The sequence below is a fragment of the Fistularia commersonii genome, chromosome 26 (genome assembly GCF_037954325.1).
Source record: "Fistularia commersonii isolate RoL2024-O1a breed Wild chromosome 26, RoL_Fcom_v1.0, whole genome shotgun sequence".
Lineage (NCBI taxonomy): Eukaryota > Metazoa > Chordata > Actinopteri > Syngnathiformes > Fistulariidae > Fistularia > Fistularia commersonii.
In genome coordinates, this window is record NC_141309.1 from 1,434,076 (window position 1) to 1,453,343 (window position 19,268).

At 46.9% G+C, this 19,268-nt stretch overlaps 3 protein-coding genes across 3 annotated transcripts; all 3 read left to right on the forward strand.

Annotated features, from left to right (window-relative positions):
• Nucleotides 1–70: 70 nt before the first annotated feature.
• Nucleotides 71–6,003, forward strand: ubox5 (U-box domain containing 5). The gene is made up of 7 exons (XM_086173377.1): nucleotides 71–200; nucleotides 993–1,058; nucleotides 1,883–1,984; nucleotides 2,173–2,759; nucleotides 3,048–3,583; nucleotides 3,663–3,818; nucleotides 4,921–6,003. The coding sequence occupies exons 2-7, from the start codon at nucleotides 1,005–1,007 to the stop codon at nucleotides 5,139–5,141; spliced, it is 1,656 nt and encodes a 551-aa protein (XP_086029503.1). The 5' UTR covers nucleotides 71–200; nucleotides 993–1,004; the 3' UTR covers nucleotides 5,142–6,003.
• Nucleotides 6,004–6,038: 35 nt separating this feature from the next.
• On the forward strand, nucleotides 6,039–9,251 carry avp (arginine vasopressin). The gene is made up of 3 exons (XM_086173381.1): nucleotides 6,039–6,964; nucleotides 8,342–8,546; nucleotides 8,619–9,251. The coding sequence occupies exons 1-3, from the start codon at nucleotides 6,845–6,847 to the stop codon at nucleotides 8,753–8,755; spliced, it is 462 nt and encodes a 153-aa protein (XP_086029507.1). The 5' UTR covers nucleotides 6,039–6,844; the 3' UTR covers nucleotides 8,756–9,251.
• A 2,935-nt stretch (nucleotides 9,252–12,186) lies between these two features.
• On the forward strand, nucleotides 12,187–12,979 carry ccl27a (chemokine (C-C motif) ligand 27a). The gene is made up of 3 exons (XM_086173751.1): nucleotides 12,187–12,432; nucleotides 12,525–12,642; nucleotides 12,739–12,979. The coding sequence occupies exons 1-3, from the start codon at nucleotides 12,234–12,236 to the stop codon at nucleotides 12,863–12,865; spliced, it is 444 nt and encodes a 147-aa protein (XP_086029877.1). The 5' UTR covers nucleotides 12,187–12,233; the 3' UTR covers nucleotides 12,866–12,979.
• The last annotated feature ends 6,289 nt before the right edge of the window (nucleotides 12,980–19,268 follow it).

A 19,268-nucleotide genomic window follows, 5' to 3' on the forward strand; every position in this document is an offset into this window, starting at 1 on the left:
TTTCCAAGCCCGCTTCACATCACTTGAACATTTTGGCACTTCGCGTTTTGCAAAGTTTGTCCCCTCTCGCTTCCCGTAGCTTCAATCAACCCAAGCTAACTAATATTAGCTTTAGTAAAAGAGATGTTTGCTATCAGCTCGTATCAAAATTAACAAGGGGACACAGAGAAGCGTCACAATATTTCCAAAGACCGAGCAAAGTAAGCTTCGTCCGATTCCTTGTAACGACAACAAAATCTTGTTTTTATTGGTTGAACATACCGGAACCAACGTCAGCGACATGCTACTGCTAGCATCATATTGTATTGTTAGCTAGCGTTGTATTGTGATCTATGCTAACTCAATTTGAACAAACAGACTAATACAAATTTCTCGATGGGAAATAAATTAAACAGATCAATTTTGGCTGTGAATGTTTGAGAATTTATGTTTAAAACGAAAACTGTAAGTGAAGAATTCCAATTCTATTTTCAGAATTCACTATTACTCAGTTTCCATACAGTCTTCCCTGTTTTACGAACAAATGTACCTTATTGCGTGTTTCAATATATCCCACGTTGACAGTTAAGCCAATAGAATGAACGTGTTTTGGTTAAATATAACGTTGATGGAAGCACTTATTCAGAACGTGTTTGTTTACTTATTTCTTGTCAATGTATTTAAGAGTATTTTTGACTATATTTTCAATCAGCAGCACAAAAGTTGCCCCTTGTCCTCTCACTTAACAAAATAAGTTCTTCGTCTGCTTTGAATGACTGAATGAGCTTTTCATTTCTTTCGTCGCTGGAAAAGGAAGGATGGAAGGAATGAATGCGAATTCGTCATATGGTCTCAAGGTTAGACTGTCGTCGGTCGAAGGAGTCAAACGCAACTAAACGACCTCCTAATTGTTCGAGGCAGTGATTCAGTGTCCAAGAAAACCTCCTTTTTTTCCCCCTGACATGTAAGATGCTTGCACGCGACAAAAGGAAACATGTGTTTTCTCGTTTTAGAGGCTGCTTAACATGGTTGTGAATCTCTGCCTGCCGCACTTCAATACGTCCATCAGTTCCAACAAGGTACGGGCCGGATGCATCGTGAAACTCCTCCCTCGTGGGAACATTGTGTAACCGATGGATTTCTTATGAGAACACTCACCTCGTGTCGTTCTCCGAACAACTAAAAACGTCAGATCCCATGAAACGGACGTGGAAGCGCGCAGGGGGGAGGTGGACGGCAATGAAAGGAGTGGAAGGACAGCGAGTTGTACGAGAGACTGAATCACAGCTGACCTTGTTATGTTCTTTTCGCCAGGACTTTGTAATGGATCGTGGTTTTCATCATGCTGAAGCATGTTATTTAATTCCTTCAAGGGGCCTTCATTTTTTTCCCTCCACCCCCTCCGCCACTACCTTTTGTCCAAGAGAACAATCCAATTTATGCACAACCCCCCAATCAGTAACATTAGCCAGGTACGGTCGTTTAATACTACTTTTCTGCACGTTCAAAACTAAAACAACTGCCCGTTATTTGATCACAGGAACTATAAATGTAAGATTTTATCTCCCATTTGTTTAACGCTTTCCAAATTCTTCCTCTAAATGTATCTGTCCCTCTTTGTCATATTTAGGAATTTAAATTGTGCCATAAATGCTCTACATTGATCAGTTATGCGCCTCCATCCATTTTCTAAACTCCCACAACTTTATAATCTGCTGCAGAATGTTGTTTCTCTCCTTTCTGTCAAATGGAAAGGCGTCCACAGAAGAGACGCTATCATTTTTTTATCACACAAACAAAAGAAAATCTCAACTGCCCTTGTGATTTAATCGAGATAACCGAAAATACCTAGACTGTAGCTTTTTAACCTTCTGCAAAAACTGATTTGTCTTTTGGATAGCAGCTGTGCGCAGACGGTTACGATGTCGCGAACCTTGTGTCGGCGGATCCGGCTCTGCGGAGACGTGGCTTCAAACTGGAGTACTTCCTGCGTCCGCCCGTACAGGTGAGAATCAAACAAATCTCGTGCTCGCGCTAAAAGCTCACCACAAATAAAATGATACAAACTGGAAAAAGGTTTAGATAAAACAGATACATAAATTGAAACGAGTGAAAGTTATGATTTTCCCATCTTAAAATGTAAATGAGGAGATTTTTTTGAAATGATCTATCGTTGACCCCTGTTCCTCTCAGGTGACGCTGAAGTTTGGCTTCCAGGTGGAGCTGTGGAGGGTGGACGTGGAGCTCTGGCCCTGGGGCATGGACCGGGGACAGTGCTGTAAGAGGCTGGAGATCAGCACCAGCGCCGATCCGCCGTCGGCGAAGAGCGAAACCCGACAAGCGCCGACGCGGAACAGAGAGAGGCTACATGTACGCGCCGATAAATCATACCGGTGGGGAGAATTCAAACTGGTCGGTCGTTGTGAGCTCAGAGATGAAACACGGGTGTCCTTCGCCCGATCGCTTCCGCCCTCCGGCCCTCCGTTCTGCTCCCCTCTGCCTCCGCAACCGCTCAGTTGTCTGCAAGAAGAACTGTGGAGCAGAGACCCTCCGTCCGTCGGCTCCGTCAGTCAACTTCGCTTGACCTTACCTTTCGGCGGCGCTGCGTCCGCCTTGGGGTTCAAGGCGCTGGCCGTCTGGGGACAGCCGGCTCGCGGTTGTCCTCCAGAAGAAGTGGAGAGGATCAGGAAGCTTCACGAGGCCAGCCTTCGCCCGGCGCCGGCTCCGGACCCTCCCGTCCGTCAGAGGAAACGGCCGCTTCAGGAAACGGCACCGCCGAGGTATCGGCGCATCACTTCCGGCACTCTGATTTAAAGTTTAGCCTCTTAGTAATGCATTCCCCTTATTTAAAAATACTTCTCCAATCACTTTAAATAATAACATGTTCACAGCTGCTTGTTGTTCTCTCTGCTGTCTATTTATTTATCTACGAAGGTATTTTTCGTTTTCTAATCATCTCTCTATTTATACTGATGGTCACATTTATTGAGACTTATAACTGTTACGCTGCTGTGCCAAAAGAATTTCCCCTACTTTGATCAGTAAAGCTCATCTTGTTTTTTCCTCAGTGACTCCAGCAACATCTTGGTCCCTGAGGAGTTCCTGGACCCGATAACGCAGGAAATAATGAAGCTGCCCATGCTGCTGCCTAGCGGCGTGTCTGTGGACCACGACACTCTGGAGGAGTACCAGAAGAGGGAGGCCACCTGGGGCCGAGCCCAGAACGACCCTTTCACCGGCGTCCCCTTCACGCCGACCTCCCGTCCTCTGCCCAACCCTCAGCTGAAGAGCCGAATCGACCATTTCCTTCTGCGCAACGCCGCCGCCCAAAGGGACGGGACGTTAGGGAGGGAGCGGCGAGGAGGACATCCGCAGCCGTCCAGGCTCGTGGCGTCCGAGACGGAAGCGAAGTCCGGAAACAGTGCCGGTTCGAGCGGGGCCGGAGACGAGCCGACACGAATCGGGGGCGCGGGGTCGGGAGCTCACGGGGATCTCGCGGTTGACGGAAAACCTATTTCAGATGGAGTTGGGACTCCACAACGGGACGGCACGGAGGAGCAGCTGCCGCCTGCAGCTAAAAAACCCAGAAATGACCCAACTTCAGGTGAACAAGCATCTTCACTCGATGGACTCCGATCATCATGTTAGCATCATTTCACACATCGCTATGTTCTCTCTCCCAGGCACAAGCTGCAGTTCTCACGAGCAGCGTTTGTCCACCAGCCTGGACGAGGCGCTCTGCTCCGTTCTGAGGGGACGCCCGTCTTTTACCTCCAACTTGTCAACGCGAGATTCTCCGGCGGTCTCCGAGCCCCGCGGCTCCTCGCAGCAGCCGACCGGTAGGATTTCTTTGATTTTTTATCTCCAGTTCACCGAAACAAAAGGTCGATTTCGGTTCCGCGGTCGATTTGAGATGGCGGCCAAAAGATCTTTGGAGATGTTTCCGGGTTTTGCCGCGGTAATGTAAGACATACTGCAGAACACCGCTTGCTTCCCGCGGTGAAGAAGTGCACCTTCTCACAGACGACCTACATTTAACTTCACCCAGTGACTCACCCTGAGCCCGAGGTGGTTTTCGGCATCCTATTAAAATATCACCCCGTCTGGCGATGAGTAACTTCATCTGTCTGCTGATAGTTGGTTTTTTTTTCGCACAGCTGTGTGAGATGCCCTCACAGAAACCAACCAGGTGTCTGGTTGCGGTTTTAAAGAAGGGTTTGGTCCAACAAAAGAGAGGAGGAGAGCGAGCCCTTGGCCTCCCGCAATCAAACTCTTACCGTCGGCTCTGCAAGGATAAGCACCTGCATGACGGTTACCAGAATGGAGGTGTTGGAGGCGGCGCTTCTCTAAAGCGTTGGCCTGGTCAGTGTTTCTTCTGCGTTCCTTCAGCCAGGAGTGATGTTGGTCACGTTGCCTCGCCGTCTCGAAGTCACTGTCTGGAGAAAAGTTTGCAGGGAGTTTCCTCAAACGGGTTTAATGTGTAAACCAGTAGGAGATTCTCTGAAAGTAAAAGAAATGAAAGATTCACTTCCTTTCGTCATGTCTCAAATCTGGACACTTCCTGCTTCTCCTTCTGCCTGCTACCTTCAGCGGTCTCCACAGCCAATCATCTAACCCTCTCCTCTCACACCAGCTAACCTCCTGTCCTCTTCTCCATCCATCCATAAACCTCAGCATCCTTCTACCCAGATCTCCACCATCCCATGTCCATGTCCAGACCATCTGAGTCTGCCTTGATCTCCAGAACATCTAACCCGCGCTGTCCCTCTGCTGGGCTCCTCCCCGATCCTCGGCGTCCTCCTCACTCCCAACCAGAACCTCCGCATCTTCACCTCTGCATCTTCACCTCTGCTCCACCTTTCCTTTCATTCTATAGAATGAAATACCGACTTGTAGATCATTTCTCCACCTCTAACACCGTCCTCCACATTGACTCTCCAGGAGAGAAGACGTGCACGGCGTGCTCCAGCCCCATCTCCGTTTACTCCACGCCAGCGTCGGCGGCGTACCGGCTGGCCTGCGGCCACTTGCTCTGCCGCCAGTGTTTGCAGGAGGAATCTCAGCGGCTTTGCCCGGTCGCGGACGGAGACTCCGACCAGGTCCGCTGCGCCAGGTGTGGAAGCTCCACCCCTCGCCGTGACATCACGCGCGTGCACCACTAACGGGAGGAACGCCCTTTCTCGTGTAAATATCGACCGGACGCGCCGGCGGTCGAACTCTTTGCTCCTGCAACCACACGAGTCGGAGAGGAGATCCTAAAACACGGAGTGTTCGGCATGAAGGAGATGTAGCTGTTCTTCTTCTCCTTCTGCTCTTCACGGAGATGGACGTGTCGCGGCGGCCTTGGTGCGCCGCCTCTGAGCGCACGAGAATGAAGAGGACCGTGGCTGGGTGTGTGTGCACGTGTGTGTGTTCACTCAAACAAAGCAGACCGTCAGCTGACGTTCGTGGTAGACCTTCTAGGCCGCGCTGTGAGAAGAACAAGGCACTTCATGCACCTTCGTCTCCACAAAGCTTGGATGATTTGTTTGTTACGTCACCATGTTCAGCCTGCAGACTCCAGGAAAGGTCCTTTATTTGACGCTGAAAGTATATTTTCATAAACAACGACATCATCTCAACCCAGATGGGCTATTTATGCGATTCTTTTTTGAACTTTTAACCTCAATCCACCTTTTGATCAGCGTCTCCACACACACACACACGCAAAGAATAAGAAACTATTTGCCGTGTTTTGCGATCGTTCTGGTTATACATCGGTTTCCATGACAACATTTAGCATAAACAAGGTCGCGATCCCGTATCCGCTCGTGTGGAGCAATGCCTCGGAGACGGAGACGAACGCCGGGCGTCTGACTGGAAGGCCTCATTGCCAAATAGTGTTCCCGCCTCATTGCCGAATAGTGTTCCCGCCTCATTGCCAAATAGTGTTCTTGCCTCATTGCCAAATAGTGTTCCCGCCTCATTGCCAAATAGTGTTCTCGCCTCATTGCCGAATAGTGTTCCCGCCTCATTGCCGAATAGTGTTCTCGCCTCATTGCCGAATAGTGTTCCCGCCTCATTGCCGAATAGTGTTCCCGCCTCATTGCCGAATAGTGTTCCCACCTCATTGCCGAATAGTGTTCCCGCCTCATTGCCGAATAGTGTTCCCGCCTCATTGCCGAATAGTGTTCTCGCCGCTCTGACCTGACAGTTCCGCCGTTTTCCGTAGTCGAGGCTCCCACGCCGGCGTTGTGGCACCTGAACGCCGGGTTTAGGAGAAACCCCGCCGCCACCCCAATGCTCACTTTTCATCTTTATCGTTTATTACGCTTCATCATCACCACAACGGCTAATGGGCGACACGCGGCCCCGGGCATGCGGCCGGGCGCCGGCACGAATCCTAAACTCCGTGTTTATTTGAAATGCTGATCTTGTTTTGCTCATTAATAACCCCTGAGACGCTACTCTTCCCCCCCCCCGGGGGCGAGGGGGGGTAATCTGTGTGACCTTGGGGTTGTCATGATGCAGCCTGTTTGTTGCCTTCCAGTGTGTGTGTGTGTGTGTGTGTGGTGGCTCCGCAGGTGTGACTGCGCATGATCGCCATGAAATGATCTTAATTAGATCCGTTCTAGCCAATTAGAGCGCTCCGACTCGCAATTACATCACGTGACGCCACGTCGGATCCTCGTCCTCCAGTACAAACTTTTTTTTTTTTTTTTTTTTTTTTTCTTTTAATTTAATCCCCCGCGGTCGTGACGCGGGGACGCGCACTGTGGCCCTCGTACACGCGCTGACGTCACGGGGGTGGTCGTATAAATGCTCGGGCTCCGCCGGGGGGACGGCCGTCACACAGCCGCCGGGCGCAGGGACTGCAGCTGCCGCCATGAGAAGCTTCACCAGCCCGCTGGGCGTCCTGGGACTGCTCGCCCTCTCCTCCGCCTGCTACATCCAGAATTGCCCCCGGGGGGGCAAGAGGGCGCTGGCGGACACCGGAAACAGACAGGTGAGCTTCTCCCGTTACTTTGACCTGGACCAATCCCAAATAAGCCTTGCAGAGAACATGCGGGGAAGAAGAAGAAACCAGGAATGGACGGTGGATGTCTGCGTTGTTGCGCTGCAGAAATGCAAAAAAAGTTCAATTGAAATGTTTTTTTTAGCATGATTGCATAAAGTAGGAGTTTTGCCCGCAGTGCATGTCCTGTGGCTCAGGGTCCCGAAAATGCAAAGAAAATAAAAGTTTCATTAAAACGTAGTGTTTTCGTTTAGCTTTACTTCCTTGTGGTGCATGTCTGTAGGTTTTACTAAACTTATTATTCTTTAAAATTGATTGCATAAATAGTTATTTCTCCCAAAGTGCATGTCCTCTGGCTCAGGGTCCTGAAAATGCAAAAAAGAAAATAGGTTTCATTCAAATGTTGTTGGTTTTTTTTTTTTTTTATTGCACTAGATATGCATTTCCCTTTAGTGCAGGCCTGGGTCCTGAAAAAAAAATGCAAAAAAGAAAATAAAAGTTTCACGACGGTTTTATTGTTTTTACTTTATTGAGGACCTTTTTCAGGGAACCTGAAAAAAAAAATGGAAAAAATATATTTTTTTCTAACTTTAATGCATTAATGTACAGTGCATGTCCTGTGGCTCCGGGACCTGAAAAGAAAAAAAACAGTAGCTTCGCTAATTTTTTTTTTTTTTTGTACCTTCATGGCACTAGATTAGCTTTCCGCAGTGTATTGACTGTTGGCCCTTGAAAAAAAGGCAAAAAAAATATTTATTTTTTTCTTTTTTTTTTTTAGTACTTAGGACCTGAAATAATGCAAATGAAAGTTGTTTTTTTCTAACTGTAATGTACTAAATATGAGTTTTCCTCACAGTGCGTGTCCGGTGGCCCCCAGGGACCTTGGAAAAAAATGCAAAAATAAATAATAAAAGTTTCAGTGAAATTACATATATATATAGAGAGAGAGAGAAACAGATTTTTTTTTTTTTTTGAGGACTTGTGAAAAATGTCCAAAATTCTAGTTTCACTATAATAACATAGTTGCTTTTAAAAAAATTTTTTCAGAGAACCTGAAAAAGGAAAAAAATATTTTTTTCACACTTTAATGGACTAAATATGAGTTTTCAGGGCAGTGAAAAAAAACCTGAAAAAAAATGCAAAAAAAAAAAAAAAAAAGTTTTACTAATATCATTTATTCTTTGTTCTTCATGGCACTAAGTATGAGTTTTCCCCGCAGTGCATATCCTGTTGGCCCCTGAAAAAAATGTGAAAAAAAACATTCCTGTTTTGTTTTTTTTTAACTTAATTTTTTCAGAGGACCTGGAAAAATGTAAAAAAAAAAAAAAAACTAACTTTAATGCACTAAATAAGAGCGTTCCCCCGCAGTGCATGTCCTGTGGCCCCGGGGACCGGGGCCGCTGCTTCGGCCCCAGCATCTGCTGCGCGGAAGGCTTCGGCTGCCTGCTGGGCACCCCGGAGTCAGCGCCCTGCGTGGAGGAGAACTACCTGCTCAGCCCCTGCCAGCCCGGGGGCCGGGCCTGCGGGCCGGAGGGGGGTCACTGCGCCGCCTCGGGGCTCTGCTGCACCTCCGGTAAAAACCCCATCCGGTTGCGAATGAGTAAATGAATGACTGCATGCATGATTGTTCGGTGTCCTCCTGCAGAGGGCTGTGCAACGGACCCTTCCTGCCTGGGGGAGGCGGAGGCCCCGGACCCCCACAACGGGCCCGGAGGAAGCTCCCCCGCCGAGCTGCTGCTGCGCCTCCTGCATGTGGCCGCCAGGGGGCAGGCTGAGTATTGAGGCCGCGTCTCGGACGGTTCCTCGGCTCCTCGGGGCTGCTGCCGGGGCGACCGACGTCTCCATCTTTTCTTCTGTGGTTCAGTTAAAAAGCCTTTCGAGTCCGATTCCGTACCGATGTCAGACGAGCGAGGACGGAGGGAGCTACTTCAGCGCTGAAGCTCCTTCTGTCCACTTCCTGGCGGAGGGGAGGTCAGAGAGCCGTGGGAACCGTCTGTTCCCGCCGCACAACTGTACATATTAGTGCACATATTGTAAACAAAAATTTTATTCTGAGCAAACGGGCAATCAGACGCCGTTAAAAGACGCAAATCATGAAAGAAAAGTCAAATAGTGTAAATAGGGGCTGAAAGCTGCAGCCGCCACTGTTTCAAACAGCTCATTGAAAACGCTTTCACAGGTTTTTTTTTTTTTCTTTTGCGATGTAGGGATATTATTGTACATTGAAAATGGAATCTATAAAACAAAATACATCATTCCCAAAAAAAAAAAAAAAAACGTGTGTCGTCTTTCTTTCCTTGCTAATCAATTCATCTCATGAATAAGAGGAGCATGTTTGAGCCAAGATGGCGGCGTCGGGTTCGAGCTAAAAAGCCAGTTTCCATCTGCGGCCCCAGAATCGATGGGGTTACACACAATTGCTACCTCTGAAAACTACGCCTGCAGCAGTTGTGTGTGTGTGTGTGTGTGTGTGTGTGTGTGTGTGTGTGTGTGTGTGTGTGTGTGTGTGTGTGTGTGTGTGTGTGTGTGCGCAGCTAGGAGCTTCATCATGCACCTCAGTGTGACATGGTAGAACCTGAATCCTCTCCATGTTCGTTGTTCTCAATGAAACAATCTGTCTTGCATTACTCCATCACAACAGTAACTCAAGCGGAACACACACACACACACACACACGAGGCGGGGGTTTCTGGTAAGTAGCCTGAGAATCTTTGAAAGGCATAAATCACATCTGGATAGCCCAGGCAGTTTCCCAAGGGCTTTAAGTGGTGGATCTTCTCCCAGCGTGTCACCACACGCCGGCCCTGTGTGGATGATTGACAGCTTGGCCTCCTCTGACAGCGACGGTTTACTTTACAAACTTACAAGTTCCAGTCAGAGGGGAACGAAGGTTGGCCAGACAGGATGTGTGTGTGTGTGTGTGTGTGTGTGTGTGTGTGTGTGAGGGAGGATGGATGGGGTCAGGAGGAGTGCATCAGATGGGCTGCTCATATTAGATGTTGTGGAGATATGGATGGATGGTATGACATTGCTATTAAGAACAGAGAAGAGTCCAGGAGACTAGTATTCCACACTAAGTAACTCCCCTAACTAAATAACTATCAAGAAACTTGTTGTAGCATACCGGGTCTAGAAGTTAATAGAAGTTAATTTACTTTAGTATCCAGTTTGAAACTAGCTTGTTGCTGTTGTTGTGGTTCTAGTCCTTGTTGTGATTGGTTTCGATTTCTGATTGGCCCATCAACTTTGGTGTGTCCTCGCCTGTGGGCGATTGGCCGACAATTCGCGCTCCTTAAATTCCAGCCGCTGGGCTTTCGTAACGTAGGACACCGCGAACGGTGGCTAACGATACAGTCAACTTTTTCAAGTCAAAAACTTCTTCAAATGAAAAACAAATAAAACTAACAAAACCCAGTTACAACCACCCACCAGCTGCTTCCCCGGTTTGGACCACGTGCTTCCTAGCACCCGCCCGCAGACGTCGGGTCGCACCTAGACGCCGCAACCCTTCCAACCTCATATATCCAAGCGTATCCAACTACACTAAACATGAGGTACTCTCTGGAACTGCCGGTCAGCAGTGAAAGAAAAGGCAACAGATTTCGTTGGCCGACCACAACGGCGAGAAACCTAGCGTGGTCCTAGACGACCAACTGTCGTTCTCAGCGAACGTCGCAGCGGTCGGTTCTTGCAGATTCCTCCTTCACAACATCAAGAAGATCTGCAGATTCCTCACAGAGGATACGGCGCAGATACTCGTCTCTCGAGTCATCTGCAACTCCCTCCTTGCCGGTGCCCCAGCGGTGACCATCAGGCCTCTGGAGCTTCTTCAGAAAGAAGCCTGGTGTTCAACCGTCCCAAATTCTCCCACAAAACTCCCCTTCTTATGTCCCTTCACTGGTTCCCGGTAGCCGCCCGCATCAAGTTCAAGACCCTGGTGCTCGCCTACCGGCCGGTGAATGGGTCCCCTCCGATCTGCCGCCTCTTGGCGACCGTCCACCCCGTCGCTCAGAGCCCCGGCTGCCGATCCAACCGGTCTTGGCTCTTCCCGGTCTCGGCTCCTCGGTGGTGGAACGAACTCCCAGAAAAGGTCAGAACAGCTTGGTCGCTGCCCATCTTCCGTCGTGATCTGAAAACGTACCTCTTCACCAAGCGCTGCCTTACTAATCGCACTTAGCCCCCCCGAAAAAAAAACAAAAAAAAACAAGAAATAGATATATGTATGTATATGGTTTTGAGATGGTTATTTGGCTGGTGACTTCTGAATAACGACCACTGGTACTTTGGATTTTCGGTGATTGAATTGCAATTCTTGTAAGTCGCTTTGGTTAAAAGCGTCTGCTAAATGACTGGAATGTCATGTCATGTAATGGTGAGGGAGGAGGAGGATGGATGGAGGGAGATGATTGACCACCTGTTCCACCACATTCGATGCGTCTGCTCGATGTCCTCGACCCAAACACGTGGGATTGTCTGCAGAGAAACAGAAACCGGTCCAAAACATTCAACAAACAGACAGAAATGCATCCCGTCAGAGTTGAAAGTCCTCTTGACAGGAAAAACGCTCTTCATCTTCCCTTCAGGGGAGCAATCATCTGTCTCCATCTGTCTTCTTCCCCCCCCCGTCCATAAACCTCCTGCCCGGCAGCTCCACCTCAGCGTCCTTCTACCCAGATCTTCTCAGCGGGACCAGAACATCTAACAAGCGCCGTCCCTCTCCTCTCAAATCTTCTCCTCTGTGTCTCCAATCCAGACACCAAGGTTGCTCCTCACCTTCCCATTCATGCTTTCACTTTTCTCCACGTGGCTCTGCACCATCAACCGTCAACCCCTCCACCTCTCTAGATGTTCCTCCACCTGCTCCCTGCTCTCACACTGTCATCTGCAAACATGAAGATCCATGGAAGTTCCAGTGAGGCCTCCAGCTTGTCCGGCCCGTCCATCACCACCCAAGACAGGAGGAGGCCCGGAGAAGATCCCTGATGCACTCCTATCGTTGCCTGTCAAGCCTTACATGTGACACGCCGAGCCGTGACCCACATCCCAAGGGTGCGGTACACACACACACACACACACACACACACACACACACACACCTTTCAATCAAATTGTCTCTTGTTAAAAGAAAGGCTAAACTTGCCGAAGCCTGCCTGAGTGAGGACTTCCCGTAAAAAAACGCACTCCTTTTGAGCACTTTGAACCGAAAGCTGACAACTGTGTTTTCTCTGGGCTGTCGGATCGTGTGTGTCACGCATTTTGCATGTCGCAATTGGCCAAGTTTCATTTTCAGCGCACATGCTTCCCGCTCGGGATCGCAGGGGCGGGTGGGCGTCCTCTCTCGTATAAATACGAGAGAGGATTTCACCTCATCATCATCATCGCCTCCGCCGCCGCCATGGAGCTGAGAATTCTGCTTTTGGTCGTCTTCCTGAGCGCTCTGGCCGTCGCTCCCGCTCACGGTAAGAAGACACGTTTCTCCACGAGACCTTCTTTATTCGTGAAGCACGTTTCGATCTGAGATAGCGTCGCTAACGTCGCTTCCGTTTGCCAGCCGGAATCCCCAAATGCTGCATCAGGACCCGAAGGGACATCCCCTTCGGGATCCTGATGAAGGTCACCAGGTGGGACGTGCAGCAGGGCAACGGCGCCTGCGACATCCCCGCGCTCGTGTAAGACCGAAACCCGCGCAGATATCCGCGCCGTGCCGTACCTTCACGCCTGGTCTGAAAGCCCCGGTTTCGGCGTCTTGTGTTGTGAATGCGCAGGCTGCACGTGCGAGGCCTGGCCAAGCCCGTCTGCGCTCACCTGAAGGACAAGAGGACCATGATGTGGCTGAGGAGCAACATGAAGCAGTACAAGCGCAAATCCGTCTACAGAGACGAGCGGCGCTGATGATATCAGAAGATGTCCGATTGTCCCGATTAACCCGCGAAACGTGTGACTTTTCTACCGTTTTTATATTTTCATTTGAACATTGCAATAAAGAATGTTTGGAGACATGTCATCCACGCCGTTGTAAGTTCTTGTTGTTGTTGTTTTTTTTCGTGCATTTGCCGGCTTCATAATAGCTGTATTTCTTCCCAAGTATAAATGTGTGGAAAGTGACGGGGGAAGTTTCGAGCCGGCGAGGCGAGCGAGCTTGACGGGACACGTTTCAGGCTTCGCTGAACGCCCGAGGCCACCGATGAGCCCACGACGACGGCAACTTTGTTATAACACAGAAATAAACTCAACAGGTTTTTGCTTCAGGATGAGAACACGTATGTTTACCGCTCGGAAACCCCCGAAGACGCCTGATTGCCTGGAAACAGATTGGCGTTCACTCAGTTCTGTGCTGCCGTGCCCGTTTTTTTTTCTTCTTCTCTTTAACCTCACAATCACATACGGCCCAGGTGGATGTCAAGTGGGCCGGACCATTAAAATGGTAGCATTCTCAGCAATAAATAACCAAAATATCATGTCTTTCCTCTGTTTTGGTGTAAAGAAGTACAAGGACATTGGGAAAATCTTGGAATTTAATGAACGATCCTTTTATAAAAGATTTCATGAAACACCTCCTTAGACAAACGTGTCATTTACTTTTATCATTCACATGTTTACATCGCAACGGATCCCACTGATCGTACAAAGGCATAAAACTTAACAAGTAAAAATATAGTACTTTACTTATAAAGAACTTCTAAAGAAGGGGTTTTTTAAACCATTTCCACATGTGCTTATGAAATCTAAATTGAATCCCTGCCTTCACCTTGCAAATTAAAGAGAGTGCTATTAAGTGTGAAAGGAAGAAAGTATTCACCCGTCCTTTAAATGTGTAAACTTCATCCATGAAACATGCAAACACATGCAATACACACTGAAAACGCATGGAGTTGCATGAACAGTAGAATTCCAATATACTTGTTTGTAGTGAAGCTGGTGACTGACATTAAATTACACATTTTCGTTAGCAATTAGCTAGCTAGCTTTTACCGCTGCTGCACTGATTTCTCAGCTATGGGTGAAAGTGGACGGCTGTTTCCTCAGAACCGCCAGCGATTGGTTGATTTTATCTCTTTTCAGTCATCTTTGCAAGCTGTCATATTTTGCTCTGTGATGAGTCTCGTCTTGTCGCTGAATATTATATTTCTTAAATACCGAAACTTTTTGCAAACACACCGAGCACAAAGGTTTCCCGTGCGTCTCCGTTAATAAATAGGACATAGTCAATTTTTATTTGAAAATTCTACACTCTTTATCTACTTTTCTCTGTTTTAGTAACGACATTTTTGCAAAAGAGGGAGTAGCAGGAGGTGAAGAACAGGGTAGAAACAACGCCATAACAAACAGCAGACGGCGCATTGATAACGTCTGCTGATTGGTCCGTCTCAGTGATGCAGCTTGTCTTCTACTCTGACCAAAATTCCTGAATTGCGTTTAATTAAAAATAATTTATCCTTGTCTTTTATGCATTTTTTCACTATCAAATTATCCTGCGACCTCCATGCGACCTCCGTGCGGGCCGGTTCCAGCCCGCGGGCCGTATGTTTGACACCCCTGTTATAAACCGTCTCTGCGTGCCGGTTAGCGGTTAGCGCATTGGTTCGCTGGGTTCGAGTGAACCCCAGGGGTTCGGCGGAAGTCGAGACACTCACCCGACTCGTGGAATTCACGATGAAGGTGATGGGAGTCGGCGTCCTGACTGTGTGATTCGCGATGCCAAGGTGAGCAATTCTAGTGTAGCAAAACTAAGGGAGCACTTCCTGAAGCTGCAGGGAGACGGGCGGTAAGTTTTGATCTTTACGTTTTTGTTTTGGTGTGAAAATGAGCGGCCTGAGGTGCATCTGTGCTGCTTCCACAATCTCACCGCCTCACGTCATTCCAGAACTCCGCCGTCTTTCTTATCCTTGTTGGTCCCGGCCCGCACTCATCCTGACGATTTTTATTCATATATTTTGTTCTTGGCATCGCTATTGTCACTCTACTGATATTCTCGTTCGCTTCTGGTTGTGTATTGTAGCGAGTCACAGATGTCGGGGTTTATGTCGATGCTTGGTGTCTGTGTGATTTCGGAGTTGCTAGGAATTTTGTGGGTGTGTTTTTTTTTTTTGGGTGTGCAAGGAATTCGGGGTTTTGTTTTTACCTGGAATTCAGCGGTTAGTTGTACTGCAGGCTATTGCTCATTGAACGGACGTTTTACCGTCAACCAGGTGTTTTCCGCAACTAAAACACTACAGTGTTTTTCACCCTCACTGTTCCTTCATGTTGTCCTTTATTATCCCTGCTGTTGTTGCTGCTGTCTATTTATTTGCGTATCTCTGTCGCTCTATTCATGATTATATTCATATTTATTTTACTTTTTAATTTTTCTGACATTATAACCGTTACGCTGCTGTGACAAGGAATTTCCCCTGCAGGGGATCAATACATTTTTTCTTATCTTAAAATCATCTTTAGCTGGTTTTGTTCTTTGAACACAGTGACGTTGAAAAAAATTATATTTTATTTTTCGAATAAAGAAGGGTTCGATGCAATGAAGTTACAAAAAATAATAATTCTCTCAAAAAACAAACATAATTTTAGTGAACTTTTTGTTTTCTTTGCATTTTTTTTAGGTCCTCAAAAAGGGCCTCAACCAAGTAAAAAATATATAATTTTTGTGAAATTTTATTTTCTTTTTTGCATTTTTTTCAGGTCCCTGGGGGCCTTAGGGCAAACACTGCAGGGAAAACTCATATTTAGTGCAATATGATTGTGCAAAATTACTAAAAATAATAATTTTAGTGAAACCAATTTCCTTTTTTTGCATTTTTTTCAGGTCCCCAGGGGCTACAGGACATGCACTGCACTTATTTATCACATTCAAGTTTTTTGCATTTCTTTTAGGTCCTCAAAAAGGGCCTCAATCAAGTAAAAAATATAAAGTTTTTGTTAATTTTTTATTTTCTTTTTTGCATTTTTTTTCAGGTCCCTTGGGGCCTTAGGGCAAACACTGCAGGGAAAACTCATATTTAGTGCAATGAAATTACAAAAAAATAATAATTTTAGTGAAACCAATTCCCTTTTTTGCATTTTTTTCAGGTCCCCAAGGGCTACAGGACATGCACTGCACTTATTTATTGCATTAAATTTTTTTGCATTTTTTTTAGGTCCTCAAAAAGGGCCTCAATCAAATTGAAAATATATAGATTTACTGAAATGTTTATTTTCTTTTTGTATTTTTCTCAGATCCCCAGTGGCCCACAGGACACGCGCTGCATTTCTTTATTGCATTTAAGTTATTGCATTTTTTTCGCGTCCTAAAAAAGAGCCTCAATCAAATTGAAAATATATATATTTAGTGAAACATTTATTTTCTTTTTGTATTTTTTCAGGTCCCGGGGAGGCCACAGGACACGCACTGCACTTTTTTATTCCATTAAAGTTTTTGCAATTTTTCAGGTCCACTCTAAAGTAAAAAGAAATATACAACAACATATCCAACAAGGTTAAGAAACATTGTGTTTGCTCTTCAGCTTCACAGCGACAAGGTTGGATTCCCACGTGGACGGCCTTTCTGTGTCTCCATGTTCTCCCCGAGTCTGCGTGGAGTTCCTCAGGGTTGGTGCAGGAGGTTCATGGAGACCAGAGAGGGTGAACGGTTGTTTGTCTACACGTGTCCTGGAGTGCAGGAGAAGTGAGAAGGACGATGAGTGAACATGATGTGGGTGGAGAAGCGGCTGCGAATGCCGTGAAACCGGGCAGACGTTCCGATTCCGCGGCGTAAATTCCCGACCTTTTCAACCCCCGCCGACAAAACATCTCGTTAAATCATCCGTTCGTTATTCTTTGGCACCGAACGGGATGCGTTTGGCTCGGGCCCGACTTACTGCAAACACCCTCTGAAAAGAAAAGCGTTTACTTTACATGTAGAACAAAGTGAGGGGTGAAGAAACCCTATAAAACAGAGCATACAAGTGCAGGCTCGCCGCTCCACCTGGAGCTGTTTGCTCGGAGATTTTCCAGATCACTGTGTCTCCATCTCCATCTCCATCTCCATCTTCTAAGTCAGGCGTCCCAAACCCCTTTCTTGGCACATATGATAGTTTTTTCATGAGACCTTCCGGAGCTTATTTTGAGAAACGCTAAAAAACAAGCCCTTGCGATTTTTGATGAATTATTACCGTGAATTCTTGTCTTGATCTTCAGTTTTCATGACCTGTGGGGAGTTTCTGAATACAACCGCCGGGGTTTTGGGCGAGTCCAGGTTATGGTGGCTTGAAGAAACGTCTTCGAGCGAAGAAACCCGCGTCCGGTTGCCGAGACAAGAATTCACCGAGACCTGGATGACTGAGAACCTCCGCCGCAGATGATGGTGGATTCATATAAAAGTGCATTACAGTAAACCCTTGTTTTTCGCGGGGGTTTCGTTCCAAAAAGAACCCCCGATAGGCAAAATCCGTGAAGTCGAAACCTTTTTTTTTTTTACAATTATTATACAATTAAATACTCTATTATACACCGCTGCTGTCGTCCTTATGTTTTTTTCTTCCTTCTTTATGGAACGAACGGAAGATTCATTCATTCCGTAATGCCGACCTACAGCCACATAGCTTTTAGCTTCCCTTAGCATGTCCAGAAGTTTAACTTTATCTGCGATAGATAGCATCTTCCGCTGCCTTTTGGGCCCTTTTGTCGGTACAGTGTTTTGTCAACATTATGGGTTTTAGAGAAACTCGAAATCGCGAGAGAATTTGCACGTACGTCATGTAACTTTGGCAAGCTGTTTTACGTACGTGTACATATTAAACTGCAACGTTATTGACGCACAGGTAGAGAAGAAGCGGAGTGACTTTTTAGCCAATCAGAATGCAGAACACAATGCACCATGCTAATCCGTGAAGTAGCCAAACCGTGAAAAGTAAACCGCGTTACAGCGACGGATCACTGTATTGTAATCGCCTAATATAAAGTGTAATCGTATGAAGGTTTTAAACTGTGGCCCTGTGATTGACGGGTCCAGGGTGAACCCTGCTGGGGTAGGATGATGCTTCGGCATCCTCTGCCACAGCTGAGCGCGGGATAAACACCAAAACATGGATATTATGGTGAATTCTTGTCAAATCTTCTCGTACAGGTGACTGGGAACCTCCTCAGACATGTGATGGTGAACTGATGTTATAGCGTGTGGGGAAGCCCAGAATCCTTTGTGAGCCTCGAACCTGCACCGTTAGTTGTGGTACAGGAGGTTCACCCTCAGTCCGACTGTTGGCGCTGAAAAAGACACCCCTGTTTTTGGACTGTTGATTAAAACCATCTTCTGAAGAGCATAATCCTGAGAGCATGTTATCCTGGACTCCGATTGGTTCATTGCTGAACACCACAATATAAAAGTGCAAAATGATTGTAATTGACTAAAGTGTAATGGTTGTGTTAAGATTTTATTATCTGAACCCGCTTCATGCACCAAGCTGGTCCCTGACACCAAACAGGTTTGGGACCGCGGAGCTCAGGAGTCGAGTTCATAATAGCTGGGCAACAGCGCCCTCTAGTGGACATATTGTGTAAAGATACTGATCTGCAGAGTAAACTTTATGTACCTAATGGAAAAAAAAAAGACACTTCTATTATTGCTACTGCCACCAACTATATTTTTACTAATCGTATTTTCCTTTTGGCTTTTCCCTTCAGGAGCCTCCACAGTCATACAAACTTCTCCATCTCACCCTGTTCTCTGGATCCTCCTCTCTCACACCAACTACCTTCGTATCCTCTTTCACTACATCCATTAATCTTCTCTTTGGTCTTTCTCTAGACCTCCTGCCTGGCAGCTCCACCTTCAGCAACCTTCTACCCAGATCTTCACTATGATTTAGATATGAACAGAGGAGTGTTCATATCCAAACCATCTCAGTCATCACTTTGTCTTGGTCATACATGTCCTGCACCCCCTTGACAAATTCCTATTTTCTTATGGGCTTTTCCCTTCAGGGGTCTCCACAGTCGATCAACCTTCTCCATCTAACCCTATTCTCTGGATCCTCCTCTCTCACACCAACTACCTTCATATCCTCTCTCACAATGTCCATCATTCTTCTCTTTGGTCTTCCTCTAGACCTCCAATTCCAGCATCCTCTACCTATATAACCACTCTCCCTCCTCTGTCCATGACCCAACCATCTCAGACCTTCTCTCCAAAACATCTAACATGTGCCGTTCCTCTGTTGGACTCTTTCCTGATGATCCTGTCCATCCTGGTGACTCTCAAAGAGAACCTCAACATCTTCATCTCCGCGACCTCCAGCTCTGTCTTTTACTAATAATAACAATAAATCCA